The sequence below is a fragment of the Elephas maximus genome, chromosome 9 (assembly GCF_024166365.1).
Source record: "Elephas maximus indicus isolate mEleMax1 chromosome 9, mEleMax1 primary haplotype, whole genome shotgun sequence".
In the NCBI taxonomy this organism is placed as follows: Eukaryota; Metazoa; Chordata; class Mammalia; order Proboscidea; family Elephantidae; genus Elephas; species Elephas maximus.
The window spans coordinates 44,148,227-44,160,727 of record NC_064827.1 but is presented as its reverse complement, the minus strand read 5'-3'; the positions used below and the strand labels follow the sequence as shown (position 1 = coordinate 44,160,727).

The window sequence follows — 12,501 nt, the reverse complement described above, 5'->3', positions numbered from 1 at the left end:
TCATGATATGTCCATCTGATCATATCTGCTTAGTTTTCTATCTAATCCCCACTCTGCACCTGGTGAATGTCTACCATCCTTTAATACTCAAGATGACTTGAATTGTCACCTCCTCTATGCTGTCTGCCTTGGAGAAGGGAGTGTGCCCAAGTACCCCCTTCATGCTTTTTCCCCAACAGTTGTTTTCTGGCTCCTGTTGCTTTACCCAAGTTGTACGTGACAGAATTAGCTGCTCTTTTCCCTATGTTCTTTCCATATTCCATTAAAATATTATAGTGTAATTACTGGTCTACTAAAAATACACAAATCAACAATGAGCTTCTTAAAGTCAGAGACTGTCTTATTCATTTCTAGATGCACAGTATCATGTACAGGATAAAACCAAAAAAAAAAAAAAAATCCCTACTGCTGTCACGTTGATTCTGACTCATAGCGACCCCACAGGGTTTCTAAGGCTGTAAATCTCTGTGGGAGCAGACTGCCACATCTTTCTCCTGCTGAGCCGCTGGTGGTTTCAAGCTCCTGACATTTCGGTCAGCAGTCAATCGCTTTAACCACTGTGTTATCAGGGCTCCTTTTGTACAGGATAGAGACTTAGTAAATTGTTTACTGAACGGATGAACGTGGGCACAGAGGACCACAAAGCCAATTCATTTAGAATTAACCATAAGAAGGACTCAAGCAGGAACCAGTAACTGCTGCTTCTAGATTGTAGAGATTAACTTTACTATGTCCCAGTCCTTTTCTACATATGTTCTCCAAGCAGCCAACAGAAGAAGGCCTCTACCTGGCCAGCCTGCTTAGGTGGGGCAGACTCAAAGACCTGATTCTAGGCCTTAAGGGCATGATAAAACATCTCTGGATTCTCCATGGACTAGTCGAATTTTAGGCTACAGCTTATCAGTTTTCAACAACCACCCCTTACTGTAATATGAAATAGTCTGTAAGAAAATGAGATAGTGGAAAAAAGAAGATGGGTAGGAACCGAGGCAGAAAGAAAAGCAGAGCCCTTACAGGAAACAGAAACTCCTCCAGACACAAATTTCCATCTTTAAGCCAGAAATACCCAGTTGTAGGACAAGAACATTCCTTCTCTACTCTTTTACAAGAGCCTACCCCTCTTAGGCAATGTGGCAGGGCTGGGAGGTACACAGTAGGGTGACCAGTTCCTGGTTGTGTCACTTAGCAATAGTAAAACCTGTCTAGTGCTAGAAAAAACAGTATGGGTGCCCTGAGGTCCCTTTCATAGGCCTAGTTAAGACAGGGTTTAGATACAGTAACCCTGATACAATAGGCTATGGAAAGAAACCGAGAGAAATAATGGCTGCTGCCCAAGTGAAGCATTTGAGAAATGGGTTTTCCCCACTGACTCTGCCCAGTCCCTCTTAGGGACCAAATCCAAAATAGCAGGACTTAATGCTGCTCCTAAAATACACAAAGTCCCAGGCAAAACAATGGGCTGCCCTCTTTGACTTACAAATGGAACTTCTCCTCCCAAACAGGATTCAGGTTTCCAAAAATGGTCTTGGTACGCTTCTTGGTTTTGCCCACTTGCACAGTCACATAAGGGTCACTGGATCCTGTCTTGTCCTTGGCTTGTAGGCCCTGGGCACACACCACTGCAATCCAAGCATATATAGAAAGAGGCTTCAGAGTATGCTCTGAAAGTCGAAAGCCCTCCATAGCACTACTCATATACTCTTCATCTTAAAGCAGTGTCTCCCTGCTCCTTGCACAGGAACTCTCATCTTCTCATTCCTCCACATATATCCTTAGTCCTGGGCCACCAGCCTTTCCCTCAAAGCCTAACCCAAGAATCTGCCCTCTCCGAGCCTAACTGACCACTTATTCCTACACTGGTCATTACCCCTCTGGTATATGCATATTTCAGCCCGGCCCACCTGCTAGTAAACCTAGCTAGTAACTATTCCCTGGTCTCTTCCCTACCCCCTTTCCTCTATCCTCAGGCTTTTATAATATCAGACTGTTAACCAAATCTGTAACGTCATATTGTTACCAAATCCTTGTATTATCATTCATATTGTTTACAGGTGCCAGTCTTGCCTCTCCCAGCACCCCCTACACCAAGGTTTAGGTGGGGAGGAGAGATGAATAATGAGGTTCTCCCTTTCCCCCTTGGGCCTATCATCTTCCTCCCCAGCCAGCCCCTTACTCTCTCACACTCAGGCTGCTTCTTCCCCAGTCTCTTTCTCATAGCCTCAGGCCTTCTTATCCTCCCAAACTTTGGCCTGCTCACCAGTGATGGTAATCTTGGCCGACCACTTGGAGGTGCCATCTAATACACTCTGCTTCACTGTTTTCATCTGCTGCACATGGGCAACTTTGCTCACAGTGAAGACATCCCGGATAACTTCAAAGATCTCCGGTTTGTTTCGCTCTCTGATCTTCATACGGTCTTTCATGGCCATGATAATGTTTTGGGTCCGGTCCTCAGCTCCATGTTTAGAGCTCTTTTCTGCAGCCCCTGAAGAACGGCCAGAGACAGAAAGTAGGGCTGACCAACAGGTCACCTACTAACAGGTCAACATCTGTTGTTGCTTTTCCTGTTCCTATTCTCCCGACTCCATGATGGCAACACATATTTAGCCAGGGCCTTTGGGAGCCTGGCACACTCTCCTACTGGACTTCTGCCTGAACCATCTGAAACTTCTGATCCTGACACTGCTGTATAGATGCTTCTTCTACGAGCAAGGAACAAATTCTACTTTCCCTGGGCCCTAAGGTCTAGACTTCAGGAGGTCTCTCTGTGGGGCACAGAACTTCATAGAACTCTATCCTCATTAGCTTCTGTCCCTTGTTCAACATGCTCTAGTCATTTGGCCAGTGCAAACACTGTGCTCAGCCTCTGGGATCATCTGAATCCTGAAAGAGATTCTAGCCCCAATAGAGGATCTCAGAAAGGTCAAAGAATTTTTCCTAAAAATGTTTAAGAGAGTGCTATAAGACCTGTTATTTGGGAAGGCAATGTCACTTGAATCCGGATCCTACCTTCTATGAAAAAGAAAGAGCTTCAGAACCAAGTACAGTTCAGCAAATCTAGCTTCCTTGTTGCCAGACTTTTTGGAGAGGCCCTTCTTCTTTTGCCCATCACCCTCACCCACAGGGGTACTCACGCTGCAGGCAGTCAGCATTGAGCAGGTCCTGGCACTTCTCATGGCACTTGACTCCACACTCACTGCAGCGCATGCCCTGTCGGGCAATGCCCCAAAGCAGACCCTCGCACTCATAGCAGTAGGTTGGGGTAGTGGCTGTCCAGACCTCAAAGTTGTGGGGTGTGGTGCACGAGATGGGGTAGATTAAGGCCTGCAGGGTTTTCTTATACACATGGGATTTCTGAAAGACACATACCCCATCACCAACCAGTGACTTTAGAATTCTGTTGGGAGATACCAGAACTGAAGCCCTTGGAGGACAATCAGGAGCCTGGCTTCCCCTCTGGCAGTTGAGAAGACTCTCTAGCCTAGCACAGCCCATAGCCCAGCCTGGCAAAAACAAGCCTCCAATGTAGCGTACTCCTGGTCATTCAACATGGATTTGAACTGAACACTAGGTCTGAGCCATGTCCCAGAACTCAGGCTTTCTAGAGGATCAGAAGGCACTAGAGCTACCACAAAACCCTAAACTTCAGAAGGGTCAGTGGACCACCTCCCAAAGGCAAACATGAGACTTGGGACTTACACCCTGGTCTAGAGCTCTGCCTACGCAAGTGTGGAAAACTGAGACATGATGCTATCTATCTGTTTTGTTAACACTGTGTGTCCAAGACCTTTGAATTCCCAATTAGTATGACTACAGAGATAATCACCAGTCCTCAGACCAGTAGACTCATGGAAGATCATGGGCTACTTACCAGCTCTTCATCCTTGAGAGAGGTGCGTGTAGCCATTGCAGAAGTAATGCCTGCCTTCCGAGACTGGACCAATGACTGTAAGAGAAGACCTGCCATCAGCCCTGGCCACCAACACCATGGGCTAGCAAAGTCCTGAGGGGGAGCTTCAGTGACCAAAGCCACTAAACTATAGTTTACTACACTCTTTTTATTTATACTAGGTAACAGATAACAAGTGTTTCAGGTTAAGATCTAAAACTCAAGAACCTCAGGGGAATGTCCTAACAGTGTTAGAACACCACTTCTCTCAGTGTCTCTTATCATCCCAAAGAGTTTTTCTTTCCCTCACTATTATTAGGTATCCTACACCTCAGGAACTCCTTGTTTTATAAGAAGGGAAAGGAAAATGAATAGTATTACAGAAGGAAACAGGTCACTAAAAATAGAATACACACACAACCCCGCCAGAGTCACTTTCCCCTTCCCATATGATCCCCAGGTGGTTGTAAGGCCAGCAGCCGAATGAGTAGGGGACTTGGTGAATGAACGGGGTAAGGCAGCCTCAGTCAAACCAAGGAGGGCAGGGAGTTAAGCCCGGGAGCTGAGGCTCTTGTGGAGAGGTACCCACATATCTGCCAAGTCTGAGCTTTAGGGGCACCCCCTGGAGAGGGGCATGGTTTCTCTAAGGCAGCAGGCACTAGGCAGAGAGAAGTCATAATACCAGCCCTAAGGCAGGAGAATGGCTGGGAGGAGCCCAGGTCGTTTGGGATGTGGACAGAGGATGGGAAGGGGCTCTGGAAACACTCACCATAGCCTGTGTAGAAGACAGCAGAGAAGAGAACAACATGATGTTAAAGCAAGCCCCAGGACATGAAAAATTTCAGAGGCAACTGAGAGTTCCTGCTCTATAGTGCAAAGTGGGGAACACCTCCCAACTCCTTCTGCATCTCTCCACTAAAACTTGTCTTCAACCCAGACAACTGGCCAGGGCTCAGGGACTAGAGCTCCTACTCTAAATAAAGTTAAACCATAAAGTGAAAGATAAGTAAGGGTAAAGACAGAGGAGGGAAATAAGAAATGAATATGATACTGCTATTCAATCAGTTAAGCTGGTGGATAAGAGTATGAGAAAAAAAGTAGGAAGAAAAGAAAAGAAGAGAAAAAAGAGGAGGTGGTAAATGATGAAGGAACAAACGAAGGTAGATATCAAAATTTATCTTCATGAGGAGCTGGTGGGAGGAAAGGTACATAAGAGAAGAAGAAAGCAGGAAAAAGAGAAAGAAGGAGAAAATACACAAATGGTAGAAAATAAAGGAGGGAAAGAAGGAAATAATAAAGCTAAAATGGCAGAAGATTCTTCCATTCAGCCAACTAAGGAGGTAGAAACAAATTGGGGAAGGGAGTAGGGAAGGAGCACAGAAAAGAAAAGGGAAGAGGAGTGGATAGAAAAAGCAGAATAGAGGGAAAAAAAAGAAGAAAATAGGAATCAAAAATAGTAACAAGAAAAAGGGTTCAGGTTTCTGGCTTCTAGCTTTAGAGTTCTGAGACTCTGGGAGAACTTACCAGTGCCTAGACCTGACTCCACTCTCACAAGGCTACAGAAAACTCCTTGAGCTGATCCTGCATCAGGAGCTACTAAGAGTGTGACCCAGAATGGCAGCTTCTGGCCATCCTGGAGGTCCTGAGATCAGCTTTACCTCCTAAGTCTGTTTCAACTGAATCCTACATATTTTTATCATTATCACTCAATGCCAGACACTGGGTATAGAGATAGTATAGGAAGTCTATGTTTTTGAGAGGAGATTTTCACTTGACTCCAAGAAGATGTCATGTTCATTCCACTCCAAGCTCAATGATCTAGGTCAGGGGCTAGAGGCAGTTTCTAGGTAATCAAAGAACATTGTAGAGATACCTAGAAGAGCTAGATACCTACAGGAGCTCAGCTTTGAGGATATGAACCACAAATGTTCCAGGTAGGACCCTGAGCTAATGAAGAACCTGGGGATCTGACTATGGAGTATAGTGCCAAGGACTCACTGAAATCATTACTGTCTCAGTAAGGCTTAAATGATTGCTCAATCAGACCAAACTGGTCACTAAATGGGTCACTTCCAATACTGACAGTTTGCCAGATCCAAATGGGGGACACCCCAAGGCTTCTTGCACAATTCTTACTCACCAGATCACTGACAAGTGGCAGCGGCTTCTTTCTGCGTAGATCTGGCATGCTGTCAATGCCATAAAGACCTCCAGCTGGCCTGAGGAGAGATGAAAATATGTCAGGACCTCCAATCCTACCTTGAATGACTGCCAGGTTCAGTATTCCATTCTCCTTGAACCCTCCCTCCCCTGAAGAAGAAGAACTGACCCTGACCATGTGCCTTTAAGAGGGATAAGGAAGACAGAAAGTGAGGGGGAAAAGCCATGGGATGATGAGCAACGGAATCTGCTCTCAGAGTGCCCCTCAGGGATTCCTATGGTTTTAGCTAAGGCTTGAGAGTTCTTTTATCCCACAGTGACAGTCCAAGGCTCCTCTGCTTATTTGAAGGCCCTTGTGCTCAGTAAAGGAGACTCGGTGGTGCGAACAGTTTGCAATCAGCTGCAAACCTAAAGGTTGATGGTTCAAACCTACCCAGTAGCTCTGCAGAAGAAAGCCCTGGTGAACTGCTTCTGTAAAGAATACAACCAAGAAAGCCCTAAGGAGCAGTTCTACTTGTCACACATGGGGTTACCATGAGCCAGATTGACTCAACGGCACTGGGGTTCGGGTGCTCCATAAGGCAAGGTGGGAACTGGTTGTCAATTGGGCTCCTCCCTCACACCCAGGCCTGAGACACTGCTCTCCAAAGTTAAGTCTTGCCTGCTCTTTGCTAGTACAGAGACCACAGGAGCAGCTCTATGAGAAGAAGAGTCTGTTGCCTAGGTGAAGGAGACTGCCAAACAATGACAGAGAGAGACCTCTTCCATCCTTAAAAAGTACCAGCTCTGTCTATCCAAGCCTCCTGAAGAAAGGGGGGTCTCCTGGAGAGAGAAGCTCTCATATTCAAGTGGAGGCAGGGTAGATGGGATAGGAGACTTGCAAAAGACCATTCAGGAAGCAGCAGTGGGACCTGAAAGTCTGGTCCAGCCCAGTAATAAATCAACAGGGTCCAGAAAAAAATTACAGCTGGAGCAACTGTATTTCTAAAATTTTTGTAACTTTTCCATATTTATTAATTTTGTTGTTCTTCCATATCAATAAGCAATAAAAACAGAGGATATCCCAAAAAGAACTCCAGTCTTACAGTGAGACAACTTGGATTCTAGTTCCAATACTTCTACAAACTCACTACATGTCCTTTGCCAAAACCCCTTCCTCTCTTCAGGCCTTGGTGTCATGTCTGTAAAACAAGGGAATGGACTACAAAATCTCCCTAGCCTTTTGGGTGCTAACATTCTGAGCCTCAATAAAAGGAAATCATGAACTAGATTGTCGATGAGGACAAGGAAGTGGGGACGGAGGGGTGGCTGGGTTGTATACCACAGTTGGTCTAAAAAGAGAAATGTCCCAGAAGAATACATAGGTACTGCCAGTCATATAGGCAAAGAATGAGCCACAAATTGGGTCAAGGCCAGGAGTTGGCAACCGGATGTTTTGACTTCTAATAGACTAGCTTAGTGAGCACAGGCAGTAAGTTCTGTTATCAATGAGACTACCAGGCCTAGGAAAGTTCTTATGACAGCTTCCTAGGACTAAACGGAAAGAAAGGAAGGTAAAAGAGAAACATTTAGAAAACCCCTGTGTGGCTCCATTTAAAAACAGCTTGGATATGTTCCATTTGCATGTAGGTATTTTAGAACCATTAGAAGAAAAAAAGCTAAAGCCCACTGAAGAAGTAGCTGGTGCCAAAAGTTTGTAGCTAATTTTAAAAACTATAATATGTATCACTTAAGCTAAGAAGGTTTTTGCAACATAAACAAGCTTTTGATAAAAAAAAAAGGGTGGCTCATGCACATGATTAACTCAAGGCTTTCTCTCTCTGTCAGCTCTGGGGGAAGGTCCTTGTCATGAATTTTTCCTGGCCTAGGGGCTTCTCAGTGCAAGGACCCCGAGTCTAAAGGACAGGCTATTCTCCTGGCTGTTGCTTCTTGGTGATATGTACTCTCTCTCCCTCCCTCACTTCTCTTTTATCTCTCAAAAGAGATTGACTCAAGATACAACCTAATCTTGTAGATTGAGCCCTGACTCATTAACATAACTGCCTGTAATCCTGCCTCACCAGAGGTAGGATTCACAACACACAGGAAAATCATATCAGATGACAAAATGGTAGACAATTACATAATCCTGAGAATCATGGCCTAGCCAAGCTGACACATTTTGGGGGGACATAATTCAACAAGCATGTAAAAATATAGTAGCTGACTTTATGATCACATCTTTCTTCTTCTCTGACCAGAAGTGAGAGGGGCAACCACTGAGAACTCTGGTGTCAGAAGGCCTTTGTAGAGCAAGGGGAGAATGGATGTCCTAAGAACTAATGGGCAGTGTGTGTGGGGCGGGGTGGGCGGAGGAGACACTTAAATCTTTTCCCTTTTAAAAGCAGTCAGTTACAGGCAGCAGTTGAGCAGCTTAAAATGACTCCCTGGTGTAATCACATGGGTCTGAAACTCCCAGACAAGAAGCACAGACAGAACATGCAGCATTCAGTAGGGATGCTGCTTATGTCTAGACTAAAGGGGGAATAAGTAGGTGATTCACAACAGCTGAAGCAGGACTGAGTCCACAGGAGTAATCTAATCAGCCATCCCATCAACAATGGAGTAGAAATGTGATGTCTCCAAATGCAGATATTTTTCTAGTTTCCTCATTCTTCCACCTGATGGGCATTTCACCGCCATGATCCAATGGATCAGAAATTCCAGAGGCAAGGATGGGAGAGCCTCAAAGCTCCCTCTCCTGCCCCAAGGGAACCACTCAGTAAAGCTGCCTCTTCTGCCTCTGAGGAATCAATACGCAAGGTTCTCTCCTCTGTCCCAGAGAACCAACCTACCTACAGTGAAACCTCTTCTTTCCTCGTGATCTAGCTTAGAGAGCTGTCTCATCTGCTTCCCAGGGGAAAAGCTAAAAGCAGCAAGACAGACTGCATAAAATCCACAGAAACCTTACAGAGAATCACTTACCCTTCAGGTATCCACTGGGGCAGAGAGGGGTCACCATCATCTGGAATCTTGAAAAAGAGATTGAAAAAAAGTTAGATCCTGGGAGAGATGGGAGACTGCCTATAGGTTGGGCAGTGAACAGTAAAGTAGGAAGCCCAGAGCAGTGTAGGTCGCATATACCATGTGGTGACATAGCCAGCCTGAGGTTGAAACCCATGTCCTGATCAGCCAAGGCAACAAGCAGACTGCTGAAATGAGCAATATTTTCTTTCCCTTTTCCCCAGTGAAGAGAAAGGATATAAGGTTCAGCTCATTGAGATCCCAGGGCTATGGTCCAGAGGGAGTGTGGTAGCTGCCAGAACTCATAAGATAAGCCACACCCAAGATAAGGGTCCATATATGCTTCCAGGCCTCACAAAAGCAAAAGAACAACTTCACAGAGTCAGGTCTTCTAGCCACATTCCTAAGATCCACTGGCTACCCCAGAGTCAGGTTTGGTCTTTCTGGATTCCCGTTTCATCTTGTGATTTGACTTAGCTTAGGTTCCTCAAACCCCTAACTCACTGACACTGAGCATACAGGTCACATACTATCTACACATCTTAGGTATCTGATAAACTGTATATAACCAGATAACTCAGGGCAGATTAAATACTTCATTTATCATTCTGGTGAATTTTATGAGAATTCCCTGAGAAGTTGAAAATTGAGGCATTAAATAATTTAAGGAAGGAATACAGCAAAAAACACTTTTGAAGTCTTCCATACAAAAAACAACAATAACAACAACAAAACAAAGTAAAGTAAGTCCTTTAAGCAGTGTGCAGAGAAGAGGGAGCTCCAGAGCTGCCAGGCTCTCCAGCGAACCAGTGGTACATAGTGTTTAGGCACAACAGGTCCCCGTGCTAGCAGGCTTGGGGCTTCTGGCCCCCGTGTTCCCCTCCACCCCAACAATTTCCCTGTGCCCTAAGATCTAGTTAATTATCCCTGGAGCAAATGAGTTCCTGGACAAAGGAGGCGGAAGTAAGCTGCTTAGCTTTGGACAGGGGGTAATGTTTTTGGGAGAGCTAAAGGTTAGAGAAATTATGGATAGAATGAGGGGAGACAGAGTGGAATAGGGAGAGAGAGGACAGGGCTAACAGGTGACGGAAAGATGAGCAAGAATTACCTGGGTCAGCAGAAGGCTCAAGATAAACTTTGGACTTAAGATTCTTCTCAGTAAGACCCTTCTTCAAGTTGCCTACTGCCCACAGCCCTTCATGCCCCATTCCATCTCATCTGCCTACTGCCCTGGTTCTGTGGGTGGGACAATACTGGTAAAGGGAGGGCTAGGCCCAAAAGGCAGCCAGAAGTGGTTAATGCAAAAGACAATGGGTACAGTAGAAGAAACAACACAAAAACCAAACCAAACCCAGTGCCGTTGAGTCAAGTCCAACTCATAGCAACCCTACAGGACAGAGTAGAACTGCCCCATAGTTTCCAAGGAGCGCCTGGAGGATTCGAACTGCCGACCCTTTGGTTAGCAGCCGTAGCACTTAATCACTACGCCACCAGGGTTTCCAAGAGGAGGTAGGAAATACTAGAGAGACTACAAGTCTCCTAAGGTTGTTTGTGAGGGTGCTCAGCTCTAAATCCCCAGATCCTACCAACCAAAACTTACCTCCCCTTGGGAAACAGCAACTGTACTGAGCAGATTCTTACTTCCTACTCAGAATTAAATGTTTGCCAGAAAGCACTGGGCTTAAGGAAATAAAGTCACAAAAAGTCTTTGGGAGCCAGGCCTCATAGGTTCAGATCATGAACATTTAATATGTTTGGAGGGGATACCATGTCTACAGGAGCCTGCACACACAGGGCAATGAAGGAGAGCCAGGGGAGTTGGAAGGAGATCTAGACAAAGTACCTACAGGAGGTAGATTTATAGATACAACTTGTGCCCTGAAGGAAACACAAGGTGGGTATGAGTCCTGCACTTATGACTACAGACCATGTGCATACACACATTTGGGGAGGATTCACAGTGTCCCTTAGAGCCCCCAAACATAAGCCCTCACTGTCTTCAAGAACCAGTGCTTGCAGGCACAGAGCATTATTAGTATACTCTGCATTCACATGCATGGGGGGAACCATGCAAGAGATCTACAGAGCTTGTGCTCTGAGAGGCCAGGAAGCCTGCTCACAAGCCACAAAGCACATTCACAGTTAGGGCCCCAGGCAAGAGACAAATTGCCTGCAGCAACTCCTGCTCTCAAATACAAAGTGTGCATGCATGCTGGGATCAGCGAGGGTTTAGAGCATACGCCAGTCTGCAGCAACAGGTAGAAAAAGTACACACACTGAGCAACATAGGGTGAGAAGAGGACAATCACAGTGTCTGAGGCAGTCGAACTGAGTGTAGTATAAGCACACACATGCTACACTGAATGAGCACCCATGCCAGCACACATATCCTCTCACTGTGCTCCTGGGATGTCTGCAGGAGCACACATAAGAATGGATCATGCACAAACTGCTTTCGGGAAAAACAGACTCTCTGGGTGAGCCAAAGCTCAGAAGCACAGATCATGCATACACCCCGTGATCAGGTGAGGGGGGGTGGAGAATAGACAATAAAAAGGGCCCAAAAGGCCCAAAGCACAACCTGAAGAGTTCCTCGCTTTCCTTCTGCAAAGAGAAAAAGGGCAGAAAAAGAGGGCAGAGAGGTTATTAGATTCAGTCCTATAGCAAGGAACCTAAAGAAAATGCCAGCTAAACCCCATGGAGAGGGAGAGGTCCTCTGAACAACTGGGCAGTTCACAGAGCTTGGCTGACTGGCTCCCTAAATCCTTACCTCCTATATTTGCTGGTCCCTACTTTTTAGTAGGAAACATCCCAGGGATTACTCAAACCAAAGGACAAAGTCTACTTGGGGATTCTAGTTATCCTTTACCCCTTTCAAAAGTGGCCTGCATTCAGGGTCAGGGCTGTCACAGCCACAGGATCAGAATTGTTAACAAGGGCCACCCCAACAAGCTAGCCAATCTGGCTGAGCACAGCGTGAGTTCCTTCCTCAGAGGCCACATGAACTCACTCTGGTTCTGGGAAAAGTCCTCAAAACCCAAAGACCTGGTGGTTGAGCCCTTTCCATTCTGTGAAGGGGGCTTGGCCATGAGGCCCAGTAAGTCCTGGCCTATTTTCCCAGAACCCAGTTAAGGCCAGGACCAGAATGCTGAAGGGCCACATAGACCCTGGAGCTTCAACTGCCCACTGCCCTAACAGAAGTTACAATGACCTGGACTATAAAACACAAACTGCAAACCCAGGTCTGATTATCTGTCAAATCCAAGACAATGCTCTAAAGGAAATGATCACGTCCAGAAGGACCCAAGCAAGCCACAAGGGGAGAATGAAGTCTAGCAATTACTCCTTTCCTATTTGTCAGAGACTACATTGCCTTCTAGGCCACATGTGGATAGGGCCACAGGCTTCCCCCTCTAAGGCAAGTCCATCTACCTGGGCCCATCGGCTCC

At 45.9% G+C, this 12,501-nt stretch overlaps 1 protein-coding gene across 8 annotated transcripts in view; it reads right to left on the bottom strand.

Moving 5' to 3' along the window:
- The window catches only part of UNC13B (unc-13 homolog B), a 196,452-nt gene that overhangs the window by 29,572 nt on the left and 154,379 nt on the right, over positions 1 to 12,501 (bottom strand). For 6 of the 8 annotated variants that reach the window (XM_049896494.1, XM_049896495.1, XM_049896496.1 and 3 more), the window contains 6 exons: positions 9,014 to 9,060; positions 6,030 to 6,108; positions 3,872 to 3,946; positions 3,135 to 3,354; positions 2,258 to 2,485; positions 1,478 to 1,619 (listed from right to left, as the gene is read on the bottom strand). In XM_049896494.1, the coding sequence (XP_049752451.1) occupies positions 1,478 to 1,619; positions 2,258 to 2,485; positions 3,135 to 3,354; positions 3,872 to 3,946; positions 6,030 to 6,108; positions 9,014 to 9,060 (791 nt within the window). Of the gene's footprint in view, positions 1 to 1,477; positions 1,620 to 2,257; positions 2,486 to 3,134; positions 3,355 to 3,871; positions 3,947 to 6,029; positions 6,109 to 9,013; positions 9,061 to 11,633; positions 11,657 to 12,501 lie in introns of all 8 variants that reach the window. The other 2 variants (XM_049896491.1, XM_049896493.1) reach the window with 1 other exon arrangement.